This window comes from Bipolaris oryzae (genome assembly GCF_000523455.1).
Source record: "Bipolaris oryzae ATCC 44560 unplaced genomic scaffold scaffold_174, whole genome shotgun sequence".
Classification (NCBI taxonomy): domain Eukaryota; kingdom Fungi; phylum Ascomycota; class Dothideomycetes; order Pleosporales; family Pleosporaceae; genus Bipolaris; species Bipolaris oryzae.
The window spans coordinates 29,540-50,188 of record NW_006911450.1 but is presented as its reverse complement, the minus strand read 5'-3'; the positions used below and the strand labels follow the sequence as shown (position 1 = coordinate 50,188).

General features: G+C 50.8%; 7 protein-coding genes across 7 annotated transcripts; 6 read left to right on the top strand and 1 right to left on the bottom strand.

Moving 5' to 3' along the window:
* Window positions 1–1,473: 1,473 nt before the first annotated feature.
* On the top strand, window positions 1,474–4,011 carry COCMIDRAFT_105563 (uncharacterized protein; the record flags this gene model as incomplete). Its single annotated transcript, XM_007693644.1, has 2 exons — window positions 1,474–1,676; window positions 1,728–4,011. 2 exons carry the CDS (start codon window positions 1,474–1,476, stop codon window positions 4,009–4,011), a joined length of 2,487 nt encoding a protein of 828 aa, XP_007691834.1.
* A 2,307-nt stretch (window positions 4,012–6,318) lies between these two features.
* COCMIDRAFT_105593 (uncharacterized protein) lies at window positions 6,319–7,666 on the bottom strand (the record flags this gene model as incomplete). Its single annotated transcript, XM_007693643.1, has 4 exons — window positions 6,319–6,616; window positions 6,666–6,923; window positions 6,992–7,444; window positions 7,491–7,666. The coding sequence occupies 4 exons, from the start codon at window positions 7,664–7,666 to the stop codon at window positions 6,319–6,321; spliced, it is 1,185 nt and encodes a 394-aa protein (XP_007691833.1).
* Window positions 7,667–8,963: 1,297 nt separating this feature from the next.
* COCMIDRAFT_51006 (uncharacterized protein) lies at window positions 8,964–9,959 on the top strand (the record flags this gene model as incomplete). Its single annotated transcript, XM_007693642.1, has 4 exons — window positions 8,964–9,098; window positions 9,156–9,347; window positions 9,516–9,639; window positions 9,691–9,959. Coding segments are annotated over 4 exons (720 nt in total), but the record flags the coding sequence as incomplete, so codon positions are not given.
* Window positions 9,960–11,822: 1,863 nt separating this feature from the next.
* COCMIDRAFT_105586 (uncharacterized protein) lies at window positions 11,823–13,067 on the top strand (the record flags this gene model as incomplete). The annotated part of the gene is made up of 3 exons (XM_007693641.1): window positions 11,823–11,861; window positions 11,915–12,242; window positions 12,292–13,067. 3 exons carry the CDS (start codon window positions 11,823–11,825, stop codon window positions 13,065–13,067), a joined length of 1,143 nt encoding a protein of 380 aa, XP_007691831.1.
* A 1,089-nt stretch (window positions 13,068–14,156) lies between these two features.
* COCMIDRAFT_105585 (uncharacterized protein) lies at window positions 14,157–14,339 on the top strand (the record flags this gene model as incomplete). Its single annotated transcript, XM_007693640.1, has 1 exon — window positions 14,157–14,339. A coding segment is annotated over one exon (183 nt), but the record flags the coding sequence as incomplete, so codon positions are not given.
* Window positions 14,340–15,955: 1,616 nt separating this feature from the next.
* On the top strand, window positions 15,956–17,367 carry COCMIDRAFT_8664 (uncharacterized protein; the record flags this gene model as incomplete). The annotated part of the gene is made up of 4 exons (XM_007693627.1): window positions 15,956–16,192; window positions 16,249–16,581; window positions 16,630–17,147; window positions 17,205–17,367. 4 exons carry the CDS (start codon window positions 15,956–15,958, stop codon window positions 17,365–17,367), a joined length of 1,251 nt encoding a protein of 416 aa, XP_007691817.1.
* A 331-nt stretch (window positions 17,368–17,698) lies between these two features.
* Window positions 17,699–20,554, top strand: COCMIDRAFT_8663 (uncharacterized protein; the record flags this gene model as incomplete). The annotated part of the gene is made up of 2 exons (XM_007693626.1): window positions 17,699–17,854; window positions 17,909–20,554. 2 exons carry the CDS (start codon window positions 17,699–17,701, stop codon window positions 20,552–20,554), a joined length of 2,802 nt encoding a protein of 933 aa, XP_007691816.1.
* Between the last annotated feature and the right edge of the window lie 95 nt (window positions 20,555–20,649).

The window sequence follows — 20,649 nt, the reverse complement described above, 5'->3', positions numbered from 1 at the left end:
TGACGAAAAGGAAAGGAAAAAAATGATGAAAAAAAGAGAGTGGCATGCAGCTAGGCATGTGTGCCCTGCAACCGTTCACCGCAGCACACTCGACGACGGTAGACGGTGGAGGGTGGACGGCAGATGCACATGGGATGATGAGGACCAACTAGGAAACGGCGGCCAAGGCGTGGGACGGGAGAAGAAGAGATCAGCAGGTGGCGAGCAGTCGACGAGTGGCAGTGTGTTTGAGGGCGGCGGGCGTGGTTGGACGAGGGCGTGGTTGAGCATAGCATACACGCAGCTAGCGAGGGGTGCAAAGCGGTGAATGATGGGCGCATGCACCAGCCTGTCTCAGCAGCGAACGGCTCGCAGGCTCGCAGGGCCAGCCAAAGCCTACCAAAGCCTACCAAAGGCCGCCAAAGCCTACCAGGGCCGGGCAATGCCGGTTTCAGCTGGCCGTCGACGCCCACTCGAGCTGCTGCATGTTGCGCATCTGAGGCGGCCGACGACCGTGCCAGTGATCACCACCAGGGAGCACGGCCACCAGAGCCCCGTCCAGAGTCTCGTCATTGTCGTGGTTGCCGTCGCTCGCCCTGCGGAGGCGAAAAAACTCTACGACATGCAGTGCAGCGCAGCGCGGCGCGGAGCAGAGCAGCAGGCAGGCGGGCGGGCGGGCGTGGATGGCATCGAGTGGACAGCAACCCCAAGGCAATGCATATACGGCGGCGAATGCCCAGGCCAGGCGTCGGATGGGCAAGTCGGCCATGCATGCAACGCATCAATCAGGACGACTGGTGTGCAGCAGCTTCGCCACGGCGGGCGCCATGGACCCAAGATGTGGGAGAGCCCAACCGATGCAACGCATGGCATAGGGCAGAATATAGTACGCGCCGTTTTGAAATTTTACGGGTGGGCGGGGAAAGGTTTCCTTGCCTGTTGCTGTGTCGAAGCCCGAATGCGATGCGCGCCTGCATGCCTGCCTGCCTGCCTGCCTGCCCGTCACTCACTCACTCAGTCAATCACTTTGTCTGCCCGTCTGCGCCCGTCGCCCTGCACACCAGCACCGAGCCCGTCATACTCTGCAGCTTGCTTGTCTCGCATATCCTCAGCCCCCCCAGCGTCCACTCCCTGCCCCGTCTTTGTTTTCCCTTTTTTCCCCTCGCCTTGCTGCTGCTGCTACCCTTTGCATCTCTGTCTGCCGCCATCCATCTCTCTCTCTCTCTCTCTCCCTCTCTCTCACATCCATCCATCCACCCATCCACCCCTACACCCCTCCACATGTCGCCCGCTGGCCCTGACACGGCCTCGCTCAATCACACACCCCTGCTAACAATGCGCTCTCCACGTCTCGTTTGATTGCCCACCACCGCCCCGCCGCTAGATATTTTTGCCGACTGCTCCCTGCCCTCGACATCCTGTCCGCCCTGCTCCCAATTCTCACCACCAATTTTTGCTCTCTGCTCCCCTGCCTCCGCCGCCGCTGCTGCCGACATGGCGAGCGCACAGGATAAGCAGCCCACCTGCGAGGACTACGATTCCGACCAGAGCGAACAAGGCTACGAGTTCTCAGGCCGCTCCTCGGCCAATGCTGCAAACGTCTCCACCAAGCGCTCCCACCCCGACGACTTGAATAAAGAAAAGCCGCCCCCTCAGGAGCGCGTGCCTACCAACCTCGACCTTCGCTCCGACTCAGGGTACAGCAGCTACACCGCCGCCACCGTGAGCAGCACTAATTCTGCTCAAAGTGCCCCGTCCCAGCGCAGCCCTCCTGCTGCCCCGACCCCTACCGCCCGTCCAGAGGCACCTCAACCACCACCACCCCAACCTCAGCAACCACCACCCCCGCCGCCCTCGACAAAGACCAGACGGCCTACCCAGTCCCACTCGGAACAGTCGAGACCCAAGCTGCACTCGCGCACCACCTCGCAGTCGTCCAAGCCCCTCGTCATCAAGCAACGCCGGCCCACAATCACCCAGGACCCGCGCTCCGAACGCCTCGAGCGTGAACGCCCTACCCGTCGTGACAGCAGAGTCGAACCTGAATGCACTGATCCCAAGTGCACTACCTGCGGACCAAACGCCATTCCTCAACACGTCAAGCCCGGCATCAAGCCCACTCAGTCAGCTCGCGACATCGACCGTCTCTCTGCTGACACTCGCTCCATGCGTTCCGATCCGGCCTACTACCAGTCACCCCCTTCGCCTACCCAGGTCCGCCGACCCCCTTCTTATAGGCAAGAGGCTGCCATTGTCCAGCCTGCCGTGAACCCCCGTCGCCGTCCCTCGACGACTTCACGTCCGCGTCCAATGAGCTACGGCGAGCCCAATTCCCACTACTACGTTCAGGGCGGGCCCGCACCCTACCCGAGCCCGCCCCAGGAGCATGGCCCGCCTCCCTCCAATTCTGCGCAATGGCGTCAGATGCCGCAGTACCAGCATATGGGTGGCATGGCCCCTCCCGTAGTTCCCTACGGTGCGCCCCAAGGCTACCCAGGGGCCTATCCTTACAACCATACCCCTCCACCATACGATGGTCCACAAAGACCAAACATGCCCCCTCGTACCTCATTCAACTCCGCACGCAATGGACCTGCTCCTCTTGTTACCCAGGCCCCGCCGCGTGAACAACAGTACTCGGCAAGGTATGGCCACCCCCAGAGTGCCACCCAAGCCAGGTTTCCACCGCAATTGCAGCTCCAAGAAGGCGCCTATAAAAGCGATACCGGATCCGAGACCGGCTCATCCGAAGAAGAAGACGACGACGATTACTATGAGCAGCCTGACCCCAATGACCCTCGCAACCGACGTGCCCTCATGGCACCACCGCCACCAAAGATTGAGCAAGCAAAGCCGAAATCCAAAAGCAAGAAACAACAGCGACCCCCCATTCGTCACGCCAACACGACTCAAGTGGTTGACGAACATCCTGGTCGCCGCATGTCTTTGTCTCAGCCTCCAGCTCAGCCGCAGTCTCTGGTCATTGATGAGCATCGCAGGAAGCGTACTTCAAGGACCATTCAAGAGCCTTCCCGCCGTGCCTCGGTCAGTCGACCGGCTCCTCCTTCACGCCAGATCCAGTCCGAATACCCCAGTCACCGTGGCCAGATTGTCGTTGCCAACTCGAGCAAATCTGAACGGCGTCGTTCGGCTCAGGTCTATGAACAGGTATACGACCATCATCTCGAGGACAAGCGGGCAGCCAAAGCTGCCAAGGAAGCTCGAGCCCGTGCCCGTGAAGAAGAAGAAGCCCGAAAAGAGCAAGAACAATACGAAGCCGAGCTTGCTCATCAGAAACGTCTCAACCGAAACTCCAGACAAATCTATCAACCCCCAGGAGCGTTTGACAGCGAATATGAGTCTGAGTCTGAAGAGTCTGAAGATGATCAATTTCTGCCCGAGGCACCGGCACCACCTCCCCCTCAGGCCCGCCGCCGCCGTCCAACTGATGCGGGCAAAGGCAAGGAACGTGTCCTCGAGCACAAGACCAAGCGCATCGAGAGCGCGGCCGAAGAGTACATCAGTGCTCGCCGCGGTGCTCCTGGGCCCTTGAACGATCCTATTCACAATGCTGCACGACACTCGAGAACCATTTCCCAGCCCTCTCACTCTGGCTCTTCGGGAAGTGACAGGAGCCGAAGCAACCGCACGGCCGTCACCAACGAAAACAACGAGATTCGTCTGCGAGTCGACGCAAACGCTCCACTCAGCTTGCAGTTCAATGGCGACATGGAGGGTCGCACTCTGCGCATGATCCCGGCCGAGAACGGCATGGCTGATCTGGTCATCAGCGGAGGGCGCGACCGTGAAAGTGTCTACCACAACAGCGATAGAGGTAGCATTGCAGACGACCGAAAGGCATTGGTAACAAAGCAGCCGCGGAGACAGGCTGAAGAAATGACCGAAAACAGTTTACGCAGCTCCCACAGGAGGCGCGACAGCCAAGTAATACGAGAGCAACGCATAGAACGGAGCAGTGGCCAGCGACCTTTGCGTCAACGCGCCCACACCAGCTCCTATTACGGCGAATAGGCTTCTCCGAACCTTGAGCAGTCTGGCTTGCTGCTACGATGCACACGACCATTTTTGACAATTCTTCAGCACTGTATCCACGACTACTGGCTACTTGCCTCTTTTTTTTCACCTTTATACCAAAAGTTTCTGTTTCGTTATCCTTTTTCTAGCGGGTCGGAAACAGGTTGAAACAAAAACTTTTTGCATGAACTTGGACTGGCTTTTCTACAAGAGCCAAACTTGTTCACTAACAAAAAAGTTTTGATCGGTTGGGCTTTTGGTCGCGTTTCTCAAAACTGGTTTTGATTCCCCAACTCGCGCGCGTTTCATGTTTGGAGTGTTTTTTGGCTTGCGTTCCTTTCCCTCCGACGACTCAGTATGTTTGTCCACCATACACAGTAATATTGGTTGTTAGATTGGAACGCTCACGCAAACAAACACACCATGAACATGGCCTCGCGAGAAAAAGCGTCGCACCATTACAGATATGCGACCTCTTATTCAGCCGTGTGCTTGTTTCATCATGCTTTTTCCTTCCTTTGCTATTTTGGTAGCGTTCGCAACTTTTGTTTTTATTTTCCCCTTTCCTTTCTTCCTCTTGTTTCTCTTACTGTTTGTTGTTCTGGAATGTTTAACAGCACGCGCGCAAAAAACCCCCTTGATTAATTTTGTTTCTCTCTTCCAGCTTCGCACTATACCTGCTCTCCCCGCGGAGGTTATTCGAGCTTTTTTTCTTCCTTTACTTCTTTCATACTTCTTTTTTTCTCTGTTGTTTTGGCTGGTGGATGTAATACCCTTTCCTCATCTCATATCGTTTGTTGTGTGGCTGGATCTACGTCGCACATGGCCGGAAAGGTTGTTTCTTTTTTTCCCTTTGGCTGCTGAAAAGACGAAAGAAGAAGTTTTGAAGAAAAAGTAAAAAAGCTTAACCTATGCGTTGGCAAAGTGAAGGAATGAAGGGAGGGGAAGCTATGACGCTTTCATGACGGTTGATGATGGATGGCCCAATGGAAAAATGGATGAGCTACGTAGCGTTTTTTGAATATTTTGTTTTTCCTTCGATTGTTGCTTTTTCCTGTTCCCTTTTCTTTCCATAGCCGAGTTGACACGTTAATGGTGGACCGGAAGGTTTGTGGTACCTGTCAAGCAAACAACAGCCGACAGGTACAGATCAATCTGCTGGTCTTATCATTGACGAGAATACAAGTTGTCCTTGCTCTTGTCCTCTTCAAAACCTATTGGCTCTCCCTTGCTTTACTGTACGTGATCATGTCGTGCATAATCAAGTTGGCCGTATCGTGGCTTTACCTGCCTCCACCCCCCCCCCCCCACCTCCCGTTTATTAACTAATCAAGCAGCAGCTCTTCCGCGGAAAGAATATACACGACAACAAGCATGCATCCTTTAGGTCCGACTCTCCCATCTTTACCGCCTACTTACCAAACAAATGCCTTCCATTTACATCCAACACAAGCCGAACACAAAAAAAGAAAAAAAAAACAAGAAACATGCCGCACCTCGCCCCTCTTCACTCCCGAGCCGGAGCAAAACAAAATACTTACCTCTTCCTTCCTTCCTTCCTTTCTTTCCTTCTTTTCCCACAACCCAAGCACGTTTCTCTAGTCCTCCTCCTCCTTCCCCCCCCCCGCCCCCCGCACTTTTTTGGCTCACCCCCTATACACACATCCTGGCTGGGGCCACGAGAAAGGTAGGGACCAGAAACTTATCCTCGCGTATATCTTACAATAGCGTCAATGAGACCTTTTTAGCTACTATTTTGGGGGCCAGATGGGGGAGTATATGGATTGTCTTTTTTTTTCGCCTAGTCTATGTTACTGATGTATAGGTAGTAAGTAGTCTGGGTTTCGATCTGGGAAATCTTTATTGTTGTTGTTGTTATTGTTGGTTGAGTCGTGTGAGGGCGGGTGAGAGAGAGACTAGTTGACCGGTGTTGCTGCTTTTCTCTAACTATTTTCTTCTTTTTTTTGGTGGGTATGTAGGGTTGGGCTGTGATGACTGTTGGCGGAGAAAGGGAGTTTGGTTGTAGAGAGGGATGTAGTGTGTCTTGTTTCTCGGATAGAGGTGTCTTGATGGGGGAGGGGTGTGAGGAGAGAGGGTGTTGGATAAAGTGGTGTGAAGTGAATATGGCCCAGAAAGTTCGAGAAATTTAGGGACTAATTTAGTTTTCTTTGCTTAAGTTGTTGCGTTTGAGGGGGGCTGGATGGGTGTATCAGATATTCGTTATGCTCAAGTGTCGGATATATCCGACTACTCTGTCACCGACCATGCTTCTCCGTTATGCTACTTAAGTACTTACACCCAGCTTCAAGCATAAATATAACAAAACGGACCTCCAACCGTACTCATCGCATCCCCAATCGTAATATTCGGGTACCCCACATACTCGCCCACGGTCAATGCATCCCCTAGCGTAGCATTTTTCGCAGTCGTATCCCCTATACCACCCGCACTTCCTGCGAGAGCCCTCTCGCGGTTCTTGAGATCGAGATTCTGCCACGTCCACCACACACGATCGATCATTCCGTGGTGAGGATAAAACGCCGGATCAGCAGGACTGTTGTAGAAATCAGAGCCTGCATCTCCGCCCATTGTGTAATGTAATCTCCTGTTAGTGAGAGAACTCTAAAAATGGAGGTTTTTTCTGAAGAAACTTACGACCACCGGTATGCACGCCCATGCGGCCGTCGGCAAACGCGCCCTGGTACTCTCTCTGAAACGTCGCGATATCTGTGTAATTCTTGAGTAGTCTGACGACCTCGGCGTCGGTTGTCGCATTCGCGGCTTGCTGCGAGATATCGCGGCGGAGACACCGCGGGTTGTAGCCTAGTCTGTTGGCTTGTGGGTTCTTCGGTAGACCGCCGCCTGGAAGCTGGAGCATGGTTTGTAAAGGTCCCATGTTGATTTTGAAACTATCGATACATTGTTAGCAAGGGGGTGAGTGTTAGAATGAGAGGGATAAAGGGATATCATTGCTTACTCTTTAAATGGACCCGATGTCACACATCCACCACCTGAGCCTGGTGCTAGATGCATGTAGCAGGGCCCTGCTATGCCATCCCACGGGAAACAAGATGAGTTGCGCCCGGGGACGTAACTACCGTCGCCGGACATGCTCGAGGCGCTGCCGTCGAAGAAGGGGCCACTTTTTGGGTCGGAAGCGTAGTGTGCCCAGTTATAATAGGGGAAAGTGCCTTTATAGCCACACTCCTTTCGGATCATTTGTTCGAAGACCCAGGTAAAGTAGCGATGCCACGTTAGGAAGTTGCCTGTGCCGTGGATGTTGAGCGACTGCTGGATGTGGGTGACAACTAGGTCATCGTAGCGGCTCTTAGCACCAGGAGCGACAGAAGCTGATGTCTTTGCGGGGAGCTTGTGGAGGCAGTTGACAGCGTCGTTGAAGGCAATTCGCTCTTTGCGGGATAGTGTTGCCCTGTAATGTCAGTGACATTGCGTCTCAAGCTATAGTACCGACTCACCACTCCCTGCGAACCGACGCTTTGTCCAATGTACAAGTCCCAGGGTTTGGAATGCCATTCTCAGCTAGGTGAGTCCTCAGCTTTGCTATGCCTTCAGCAGCAAGGCGGTCGTTCTCCATGAACTTGGCGCTAGTGCTGCCGGCCAAGGCAACGCTAAGATAGGTGGAGATCTTCATTGTAGAGTTCGTCTCGATGGACAGGCGTATTCGCTACTGTGAATCTTGGAACAGAGTGCTACGATGAGCTGTGGTGAAGGGCGTGGTGTTTGATGTACTTACCATTGAGCTTTATATAGCGCAAAAAGAACTTGTGGCAAGTAGCCTAAAATACCCGATCATGGCTAGCTTCGTTGTTGGAGGGCAGATAGGCAGGATGCAGCCCATTTTGGCGAACCAGAGTCAGTGGCATCAGGCTAGCTCTGTAGGTCTGGATCCGCCTACACGATGGCAGACCAGGGGCGATATTGTTTACCGAGTGGGGCGAGTGAGGCCTAGAAAATCTTTGAGTAACATTGCTGCAAGCTGCGATAAGAGAAACTTGACCTGGCGTTTTGCGTGTAGTACGAAGAATATAGTATACAAGGCTATTGAACTTTTCCAAGTTCACCAATTGAAGACATTTCTCCCAATCCAAAACCTCGTTGTGATACGATGGGCTGGCCGGAGGAAGTTACCCCATCCTGCGACTGTGCCACGAGGATACATGCAAGTGTTGAGTGATTAATCAATGGTCGAACCATACGATAGCCGAGACCCATGTGGACGGCTCGAGAAGGATGTAGTCGTCTAGTGTGATTATACACTTACCGGGGAGCTGTCAACGGGTGAGGGACGGCACGGAAGGGACGGCATAACAAGCGTAACCGAGCATACTAACTCTATCAAGTTCAGACCATGCCATTTTGCCGGATCCCTTGCTTAACACTTGCAACGTCTAGTCAAATTGCGCTTCCCGCATTCGAACACCAACAGCTCCAAGACAAAAGACCGCGTGGCGTGAAAATCGAATCCAGTCCATGAATCCTATGCATGGGGCTTTATCCAGCCATCGACAAGGTGAAGTACAAGCGTGAGTCCCTGAATATGATCACAGCGAAGTGTCCAGGTTGGTATTAATAACAGCTCCTGGTATGTGGCACAGTCAAGCTATTCATGAGAGTCCTGTGGAGATTAGAGTAGGAGCCAGAGGAGCAGAAATACTTGGAGATTCTCTCCTTTCCCAACTCCTTGTAATGCGGCGTAGTCTTCAAGCATGCCGCTTCGAAACTGGTTGCTCACTTCGGTTCCAGTGCTACGGAATACAAGCGCGTCAAAAAAATCAGTTCCTTGCCTTCCTAGCCAAACATACGTGACGTTTCTGAACTGTACCGTACATGATTTCGAGGGGAAGAAACAGCACAAATAGATAGCGCGGGCAGCATGAGCTACGGCCTCTGACAATTCTATCCGTTTATCATCGCCTTACCGTAGAATGTCCTCCAGGCGCTTACTTGCTTATTCGATACCGCAGTATGTGTTGGCATTATTGGTCGCTTTGTTGCGCTGCTGGGTCCGCCTGAAAATCGTCAAATCGTTTGGTAGAGATGACTGGGTGATGATCAGCGCATTGGTACGTATTGCAAGTTAGGACCTGTCTCAAATCGGTGTGTTGATGGCTTGATCACAGGTACCCGCAACTGCGTGTTTCTTGTCTTACATGACCGAGATTTCGCTTGGGTTAGAAAGTCGAGTTGATTTGCTAAAAGCCAATATGTCAAACTACCATAACTTGCTCCTGGCTCGCCTCTTGCATCAGGTGTTTGTGGTAGTGGCATTAGGCCTGGTAAAAGTATCAATTTGCTTGTTCCTTCTTCGTCTAGTTATGAAGAGGTTGTACGTCCGGGCCCTCTGGGGTATCATCATATTCATGGTCGTCTTCACGATCGGTAGTGTGTTATCGATAGTGAGTAGAATCTTTTGTCGATTGTGCGATCTCGTGGCATACCGCCATCGCTCTACCATTTTCTCAATATGACTGGTATTTCAGATTCTCCAGTGTATTCCAATCTCAGCAGGATGGGACCATTCTTTGCGTCCACCGCCATTGGGTGTTGGCAACGCAAAGTGCTACAGCCTCGGCACGTTTCGTAAGATCGGACTCTTCAACGGAGGTATGAACATACCATGCGAATTGTTTTCTGAACTCATTACTGACTGTGCAGTGATTCATATTCTCTCGGACATATTGCTCGCGCTTCTGCCGACTCCCCTTATTTGGAGACTGCAAATGATCAGACGCGCCCGCTTCACGTTGATAGCAGTCCTTTCTGTTGGCATCCTTGCGGCAGTCGCAGGAATAATCAGACAAGTTAGCGTCGGCCCCCTTGACGAGTACGATGCGTATTCGATCTGGAACTTCACTGAATTGCATCTGGGTATCACCGCAGCTTCGCTGCCAGCACTCAAACCGATTTTCAAGAAGTTCTTCGAAACCATTGGTACAAATATAGCAAGAACACCAAGATATGGACCATCTAACAGTATCGTAATTTCGCCGTTTGGAAACACGGCAGCTGCAAAAGGGGGTTGGCAAATTGAAGATAACAGCGACGTTTTCATATTGTGTCCTCCGGACAACATCCGTGTGACGAGCGTAGTGCAAGTTCACCAAGGATGGTCGCGGTCGTGAATGTCAGTCGGAAGAAGCAAGCAACTACGTCTTGTGGATAGAGTAGAGTAAAGCAATCCCGGATTTTCTGTATACTTAATGAGAAATGAAAAAAGGCTGATGGCTCGCTCGAGCAGGCCAGCCAAACCAGATAGCGTTGCGAATACCGAGTCTGTAGTTACTATATGTCGACAAACTTGATGAACGCGATACAATCATGATGACTGATTATGAGATGAAAGGTAAGCAGGGAGATATAAAAAGTCGTTTGATGTATTAAGAGTTGATGTAAAACAGCCGTGAGGGCAACTGCGATCTCTATGCCGCATGCCAAGGCACTAAGGGATTGCAGGAGAAGATGGCCATGAGAGTGATGGGATATACTGTCCCTTGGTGTCAGGGTATAACGTAATATCAGTACATCAAGATAATTAAGAGTATGTAAGCCAGTATGTAGGAGGGTGATCATAGCCTATGACAATATTTCCATTCATCGGTACACTGGAGCCCTCACGTGACAATGTAGCCTTCAACTCCATCATCTGCCTCCATAGTGCAAAGGGAACCGAATTGTTATCCACTTTTTCTCTCTTATTAGAATAGTAAGTTTTGTGATGATCTAGTCGCTGGATATCGGAACGAGCCGCCATCGGCTGAAGCGCTTAGATGGAGTGGATGCTTTCTCTACCAGGTGGGGGGTACTGCTCTCGAGGTTAGTCGTCTGGCTACTGATTGGCTTGAACGCTACTCTCGGTACATTATCAAGGGTCTCGGGCGCAAAGGTCTGGGTTCCATTATTGTGCAACGATATGGCATGATGATACAGATGGATCGGCTCCACAGCGTTGTTGCCCAACGAAACTAGCAACCCCAGCTCTCATGGAAGATTGCAGTCAGCTTACCCGGTCTCGTTGGGCACAGACAATGAGCGCAATGCAGGACAATGTCTTCCATGATGTTGTATTCGCGTGTCGCATCACTCTAGAAATTAGTCACAGCCTAAAGGTTTGGATCAGCTCGGTCTTGTATTGTGTGGAGGGCATGGGTGCTAGGTATAGCGTAAATGCGGGGGGAGGGACACGTGTGTAGCAGCCGCCAAAGTATCTGCGAAGACCATTGTGCAGCATTCCCGCTAGGCCGGCATGACGGTGCCCAAGCATGGCATTCTTGGTTGCTAGATAGACAAGTCGGAGGCTGAGATGCCCATCGTCTGGGGAGAAGCTAGCGGGGTTGGTTGCATGACGTCATCGCGCATTCTGGCTCACACAGTATATTCATATTCCGAGGGGGGCGGTCAGCCAGCTGCGGCTATGCTTGTCTTGATGCTTACGCGGCGTATCGTGCAATCAGCTGCTCTCGATGCTAATGCACGGCTAATCTTAGGGCTCGGATGCGACTCGCTGCGTCGCAAGTTAAGCGGTACCACAGTGTGCGTCATTGTGCACGACAAGAACAATCGCTTTAATCCCGCGCTCTTCACCTTCATCCCGCCATGTCATTTGCTACTCCAAAACTGTGACTACACGCGCTAGAAGAAAAACAAAGAGCTGGAGCATTGCGGGGTTTGCGTGGGTGTACTGTTGATATACGTCTTCAAGTCTGCAATTCGTCTTGTCTTTTCCTACGATTTGTATTTTGGGAGTGACGTGCGAGTAAGAGAACGGCCCCAGAGAAAGTTTCGCGAAAATGAACTACGCGTCATGGATAGAGGAGAAGAAGCTCAAGGTACATACTGGTGACACGCAGTCATGCGGTCAAAGCTGACTTGACATACCCAGAAAACCTTCATTGTAGCTACATTGGCCTCCACGCTCGTCGGCACCTTTACAGCGTCTCTAGGTCTGTGGGAGCGCATTGCGGACAGACGTGCTCAGCACCGACAGAAACAGCGCGACATCAAACAGGATGGCGAGATCAAGGAGTTGAAGATGCAGTTTGAGGAAGCCCAGCAAAAGGCGGAAAAAAGACAGGAAGAGATTGATCGGCTCCGGACCGGCCGAGGACGAGATGATGTAGGGAGTAACTTTGAGAGAGACATGATGATGGTGCAGAGAATGTACGATCAAGGCTATGGTCGGATAGGCAGTCGGTTCGCGCAAGGCGATCGTAAGTGTCTCACTCAAAAACAACGGGCCCAATGTTGACCTCAATATAGCAATCATCGAGAACCAGCTACAGGCACAAATCATAGCCCTTCAACAGACTGTGATTAGTGTACTCCAAGACGCTCTTTATAGCGATCGCCAACTCACCCGCGCTGACATGACGAAATTAATCAATGCCTCTAACGAAGCTCGCGAAAATTCCCTCGAAGCCCTCCGGCAAGCTCAACAGCGCTTGGGAGGTTCACAGGTCAGCAACGGCTCTCATCGATCTGCATCGCCCTTGCGTTCTCTCCCGCCTCCACAACGCGCTCCTTCCGCTGTTCTAGATGGACCTGAGCAACTATTTTGCCCTTATGCTCTTGATATCCAACGCATACCAAACAAGCCCTTGGCAGCCAGCTTCGCCCCAGGAGGCAGCTGCGTATGTCCTGCCTGTGGCCTCCAACTCGACGTCACTAGCGAGGACTTTTGGATGATCGGAAAACGCACGCCCATCACCGTCTGGGACAAGACAACCGGCTATGAATCCGAGGTATTCGATACTCGCGAGTTCCGTCTCGCACAGCGCTTCGTCGTCCAGTGTCATACACCAGATGGCGAGTATGCGTGTACAATCTGTAACAAAGGCCAGGAAGTGGATGCGATTTGCCGAACTGTGGAGAGTCTAGTCAAGCATGTGGGTACATACCATGATGCAGCTGAACTAGAACGCGAACCAGATCTGAGGGAAGTAAAGGTGGAGACAAAGCGGTTGAGTTTACCAGCGCCCCCACCACTATCAAGTGAACCACGACCGATACTCAGAGAGGAAGTGATTTATCGTTAATGATGCCTGAATTAACAGCTTCAAAAGGCTCACTTGTAGATTAGCGTCCTTCTTACTCGTCATGGCGGGGCGTTCAAGACGTTGTCTTTCTTGTATCCGAGATGAACATCTCGTGGGCTAAATGGTTGTACTTGCATGTTACTATTTTCCATTCCTTTTTTTTATGTAGAAATCATTTCATGAATTAACGGCCTATATACCCATGATAAAATTCGAACATATCTTTCACTGCTCCACTCGTTGTCTAGGGCAACACTTGTACACGTCGGGTCACATCTGCCGCAAGGCTGCCGCCATATCCGTCCTGTCTCACTGTCTCCACAGCATGTAAGGCTTATGCAGCGACAAGAGTGGTAACTCAGATGGTCTGAACGGTGATCGAAAAGCTTATTTGAACGTATCCAGCCTTACAATGGTGCCTAAGGACATTGTCGGAATGCGACAGGGTCCGTGCACTCATGTGCGTCACTAGGGTGTTGACATGTGTAAGGTGTCCTCAGCCGCGATACTACTACATGTCAACACTGAGAATAGCAATCTATTCTAGTGAGACCTTCCAGTCACGAATCCTACTTCATCAGCTATCATTCGATCACAAACTTGTTCCAGGCGGAGACGTATCAATGCTTGTTGTTTATGCCTACGCCGTCCGGCGGCTGCCGTCTAGTATCTCAACCGACACCAGCTTCATGTGAAGGTATGACCTCCCATACTCTGGAAGAAGCTTTCTTTATTTTGCCTCAATCAAGTTGGGCGCGGTAAACTCATACAGACAAAGGGATAGCAACAATAGCGTGTCCAGGTCTATCTACTGTCGACAACGCAAATAACGTTGATTGCAGCTCCATATCACCTGCAACGTTCCAAATACCTACGCTGCTAATTTTGCGGCATGTTCGAACGACTGAAGGCACTGTTGTGTTGCAAAACCAACTAGGTAATATGGTACATGTAGTACCATGATTCCATCAGCATGCCGGATACCAGGGCAATCCCAGTCTTCTCGCTGGACCTTCTCCGGAAGCTAACACACATAACGTGATATACTACAGGAGAACGGAGCTAATAGTAATCAAGTACACTTGCCGTTGGCACTTTGCGCAGTGTCCTCAGCATGACGTTCGCCGACACTTCGCCGCCGCCGCCACTACCGGCCCCACTCAACCATACGAAATTTTCCTTACTACCACACAACCTGTAACGAAGCACAACCAAGAAGTTATGTTCTACAGAGCGATACAGCTGTCAAAATTTTTCATGTGTGAAATATAGGAGGTGCAAATGCATCCTCTTCCATCCAAAAAACAACAAGCCCGGCTAGCTCAATCGGTAGAGCGTGAGACTCTTAGCTTTCACGTCCTTACTAGACACGATTGGTTATCTCAAGGTTGTGGGTTCGACCCCCACGTCGGGCTTCTCCTTTTTTGCTTGTTGCCCAAGTTTTTGGTTGATCTTTTGGTTTGAAAAGTGCCTGCATTTATGGTAGGTTATTCATATTCAACTTCCGGATCAGGCAGCTGTCGCCATGGCGAACATCGATTCATCTTTTTTTTTCATCGACAGTAACCCAAATATAAAAAGGCCGCAAGATAAGAAGCAGAATTAGGAAATCATTCGACTCTTACAAAAAGCGAATTTTCCCTCAGATTGCGTGGATCTGGCAAACACAGTAGATGTACAAACCTAATGACGTTCTTTAGTATGGTTGTCAGGATAGATGATGTTTCAGTGTCAAACAGCAGGGCCGGGTTGCAACTGCATTCCCTACTCAATAGTCGAATGAGATGGACAAGAGGAGACTCAAGAATGTGCGTTGTCACTTGCATACTGATATTCCTTTGTGCATCTTCAGCTCAGGAAGACTTGTTGATCGATTCATTAGCTTTTACGGTTAATTCACAGTGGACTGACTCAACTGAGTGCCTAGCGCCGTGGAAGAGATCTTGGTGACCGCTTATATCTTTTTCAAACACGCATCGCCAAACAGCCAATAATAGAAAATTTGCATTCATGAAGTTGTGATGCACCTAGTGATTTGACTCGAGGTTGAGGCGGCAATTCGACCAAGCGAAATAGGCATAATCTAAGTTTGGTGAAGGAACTTGAACTACAGTTCGCAACTACTACGTGTGCTCTAGAGTGGTCCTATGTGTGCCATATTGCAGCGTGTAAGAACACTGACAGTGGCGAACTATTCAAACAAACTTGAATGTCAAAAGCTGCATATTCAATAGAAGAGTTAGTGAATCATACCCCTTATCCATCGGTTCAACGTTATAGAAGTAACTTGAAATATTTCTCATCTTCCTCTGACTACCAAGATGTGGGGAAACGTGGGCTTCCTTATCAGCCAATTCTAGACCCACCTCCACATCTAGCCCCTCAGTCTTCTAAACAATAGCGTCGCTATTTTCAGATCTTCTCATGTGCCATACAGCCCATGCTGAACCTATCGCATCTGTTTATTCATACACCGGGAATCGAGACAGCTCACAACGACAGTCAACAAGGCTTTAGTGTGTCTCGCCATGCTAAGAGAGCGAAAAATGCACCCTCACCCCACCAACCGTACGCCACCAACGAATCACCAGCGCGCCAATATCGGATAACACACATTGTGGGTTTACTTGATCCACCTCGCCAATGCCTCTTACCATTTTGGGATTCGTAAAAGCTTAATTAAATAGATACGGCTTACGATGCACCAGACCCCTGCTCAGTTGGGGGCGCATATGCGCTTCAGGACGACAGAGAGCTGGTGCAGATGATTGAGCAACAGCCTTAGCTTGCCGCTAACATGAAAGGAGTTGCCTTTGCTTCCGATAGTTCCTGTATAAGAGACAGGACAGAGGGATCATTTACTCCGTTCTGGAGATCCCTTCGTCACCATGTCTTCACCATCAAGCCGTATAGCCGAGCTGGCAGCTACTATTGTCCATCACACCACTCGAGTAGACAAGTTTCTTTCCGGCAATAGCCTTCCACAGCCATCTTTTGATTCTCATGGTCCGGTCGATCTAGGCTTGCCTTCCGAAATCGAAGAGTCACGTGTTGCTGTTTTGCAGGCAACTCAAGAGCTGAATGATCTTCTCCAAGGTCCCAGGGAGCTGATTTTCAACCATCAGGTTTGCAGCTCGAACTGAGTAACCCCGTGACGGGCTTCATGCTGATTGGCGTCCAGCACAATATATTGGCACATCTTAAACTGATATCTCGCTACGATATTGCCCATAAAGTGCCGGTGAATGGCGAGCGAACATTTAAGGATCTCGCGGCGGAAATTGGTATAGATGAAGGCGCTCTCACTCGCATCCTTCGCATGGGCATTGCGTACCGTGTATTTCAAGAGCCTCGGCCTGGCGTTCTAAAACACTCCGCAGCTTCAAGACAGATTTCCGATGATACTCGCGCAGCAGGATGGGTTGCAGCAAATGTTGATGAAATGTGGCCAGCCGCCAAAAAGCTCGTGGATGCTTTGGAAAAGTGGCCGGAGGCTGCCGAGCCAAATCACACTGTATGCACATACTAAAAGCCATGCATACAAGAGGCTAACGGCTTCTAGGGATTCTCATTGGGACACGGGACTGACTTGTCTTTCTACCAAGCCTTGGCCAGTGATCCGGAGCGAGCTCGTCGATTCGGCGAAGGAATGAGCTTTTTCACCACCGGCGAGGGATTTTCACTACGCCACTTGACAGACGGATATTCGTGGAATTCAATTGCATCAGGTACCGTTGTCGACATGGGCGGCTCCCATGGCGATGCAGCTTTTGCACTGACTCGAAGATATCCCAATCTCCATCTTGTTGTGCAAGATTTGCCTGAAGTCATTGCAAATTCGAAAGAACAAGAAGGTCTGAACGTAAAATTCATGGCACACAACTTCTTCGAACAGCAACCAGTCAAAGACGCTGATGTGTACTACTATCGCTGGACCTTACACAACTGGTCTGACAAGTACTGTCTCAAAGCGCTGAGGGCGCTGACACCAGCGTTAAAGAAGGGTGCGCGGCTATTGATTGTCGATACAGTCATGCCACCTCCAGGAACTCTTCCCAATAATCTGGAGCGAAAACTTAGGTACTTATACCTAGCCCTCACATTTATCAGTAGCCATGATGCTAATCAACTATTCAGAGGTATCGATCTAACCATGTTGGAAATCGGAAATGCCAAAGAACGCAGCCTGGATGAGTGGAAGGCCATACTACAGGCCGCAGATGCTAGATTCAAGTTCCGCAATATGCATCATCCTCAAGGCTCGAATTTGGCAATTGTTGAAGCTGTTTGGGAGGAGTAGATGTCAATTGCCAGTAGTGTCTATCAACAAAGGAACTATGGTAGTACACGTTATTTTATGAGTCCACTAGTCAATCTGAACGAGAAGAGCTAGTATTCCACTATTAGGTGCGTCGTTGGAATTCTGAAGACGAAACCGTGGAACGGAAAAATACATAATAATCCATGAGTAGCCATGCTTATCGATAACAATGCTTGGCGTGAAGGCGACGCGTCGACGCGTCTAGTAAATCAATTAACGGATAGCGTATCCAATCATCAACTCCACTTGCGTCAACCTCCAGTTGTTCTTGTATTCAACATTGCCGTTATCGTTTACTGAATAGATCAAAATGGCGTCTAGACCAGAAATCAAGGAGGAGGATGAGTCCGGTTTCTGCAAGTTCTTTCGCAATCTAGAAGGAAAGGACAATGAGACGGTGCGCATATTCGACCGTGGCGACTACTACAGCGCCCACGGCGAGGATGCCAAGTTCATTGCGAACACTGTAAGTTTTCCCATGAAGGATTAGTATGTGATCAACAAATTGACATGGCGCCAGGTATACAAAACCACAGCCGTAATCCGCAAGCTGGGTCGAGAACCAGGGCTCGAGTCCGTCACAATGACCGTCACCGTCTTCCGCAACTTCCTCCGAGACGCTCTATTTCGACTTAGCAAACGCATTGAGATATGGCAGTCAACAGGCAAGCGTATGGACTGGAAGGTCGTCAAACAGGCTTCACCCGGCAACCTACAAGATCTGGAGGATGAGCTGGGCGGTCAGATAGAGAGTGCTCCTATAATATTGGCGGTCAAGGTTTCTGCCAAGGCATCGGAGGCACGAAGGGTGGGTGTATGCTTTGCTGACGCAAGTGTACGGGAGTTGGGCGTTTCAGAGTTTCTTGACAACGACCTCTATTCCAACTTCGAGTCACTACTCATCCAGCTGGGTGTGAAGGAGTGCCTGGTACAACTGGACTCAACGAAGAAGGATGTCGAGCTCAGCAAGCTCCGGACTATCGCCGACAACTGTGGATGTGCAGTGGCAGAGCGAGCAGCGGCCGACTTTGGCACAAAAGACATTGAGCAAGACTTGCCTCGGTTGCTCAAAGATGATCGTGCCGCTGGCTCTCTGCCTTTGACAGACCAGAAGCTGGCTATGGGCTCAGCTGCGTGTTTGATTCGGTATCTGGGCGTCATGTCTGATTCATCAAACTTTGGACAGTATCAGCTCTACCAACACGACCTATCACAATACATGAAGCTTGATGCTGCAGCGTTGAAAGCACTGAATCTCATGCCCGGGCCACGAGATGGTGCCAAGAACATGAGTTTGTATGGCCTTCTCAATCATTGCAAAACGCCAACAGGAAGTCGGTTACTAGCACAATGGCTCAAGCAGCCATTGATGAATATCAGCGAGATCGAACGAAGGCAGCAGCTAGTTGAAGCGTTCGTTAATGATACCGAGCTGAGGCAGACTATGCAAGAAGAGCACCTACGCTCAATACCTGACCTGTACCGGTTAGCAAAGAAGTTCCAACGCAAGGCAGCCAACTTGGAAGACGTTGTGCGAGCATACCAAGTTGTCATCCGGTTACCAGGTTTCCTCAGCTCTCTTGAGGCAGTCATTGACGAGCAATACAAAGAGCCGCTCGATGCAGAGTACACAGAAAAGCTCCGCCAGTACACCACAGCGTTTGCAGGTCTACAAGACATGGTGGAGACAACGGTTGATTTGGAGGCTCTTGACAATCATGAATTCATCATCAAGCCCGAATTCGATGAATCGCTAAGAACTATTCGAAAGCGTTTGGACAAGCTCAAGCGCGACATGGAGTCTGAGCATATGCGTGTGGGCGACGACCTCAACCAAGACACTGAGAAGAAGCTTTTCCTTGAAAACCACAAAGTCAACGGCTGGTGCTTCCGTCTGACGCGCAATGAAGCAGGTTGCATTCGGCAAAAGAAGCAGTACCAAGAAATCTCGACACAGAAGAACGGTGTCTACTTCACAACAAACACCCTGCAAGAGAAGCGCAGGGAGTTTGACCAGTTGTCCGAAAACTACAACCGTACACAGGCAGGCCTGGTTAATGAAGTTGTCTCGGTAGCTTCATCCTACGTCCCCGTCATCGAGAAGCTCGCTGCAGTGCTTGCACACCTCGATGTCATTGTAGCCTTTGCTCATGTCTCTGTTCATGCGCCAACCTCGTACACACGGCCCAAGATGCACTCACGAGGTACCGGTGACACCGTTCTCAAAGAAGCGCGACACCCGTGCATGGAAATGCAAGATGACATCTCCTTCATCACAAACGACGTCTCCCTAGTCCGCAACAAGAGTGAATTCCTTATCATCACAGGACCCAACATGGGCGGTAAATCGACCTACATCCGCCAAATCGGCGTCATCGCCCTCATGGCACAAATTGGGTGCTTCGTCCCATGCTCAGAAGCCGAGCTCACCATCTTCGACTGCATACTCGCACGTGTGGGCGCCAGCGACAGCCAAATCAAAGGCGTATCCACCTTTATGGCCGAAATGCTCGAAACAGCCAACATCCTCAAATCTGCCACCAAGGAATCCCTCATCATCATCGACGAGCTGGGCCGCGGAACAAGTACGTACGACGGATTCGGATTGGCATGGGCCATTTCAGAGTACATCATCAAGGAGATTGGGGCATTTGCCCTGTTCGCGACGCACTTCCACGAGTTGACCGCGCTCACGGATACATATCCGCAGGTTCAGAATCTGCACGTTGTAGCGCATATTTCCGAGGGCAGCAGCAGCGCCGCCGCTGACGACGATGGCGATGTAGACATGGAGAATGCGGCTGCGCAGAAGAAACGCGAAGTCACGCTTCTGTACAAGGTGGAGCCGGGTTTCTCTGACCAGTCTTTTGGTATTCACGTCGCGGAGCTGGTGCGGTTCCCGCAGAAAGTCATTAATATGGCGAAGCGCAAGGCGGATGAGCTTGAGGACTTTTCCGGGAAGCATGAGGAGGGGTTTGTGCAAGCGAGTAAGGAGGAGGTTGAGGATGGGAGCCGCTTGCTGAAAGAGGTGCTGGTGGAGTGGAAAAAGGAGGTGGAGAGTAAGGGGTTGACGAAGCAGCAGCAGGTGGAGCGGATGAGGGAGTTGGTCAAGGGGAATGAGAAGTTGATGGCCAATGGGTTTTTCAAGAGCATTCAGGCGCTGTGAAGGGTGTAGTTCAGGATAGGGTGAGAGCAAAGCGAGCGAGAAAGTAAGACAGTAATTTGATGAATGGACAAACAACCTTCCTTGATTGGACTTGG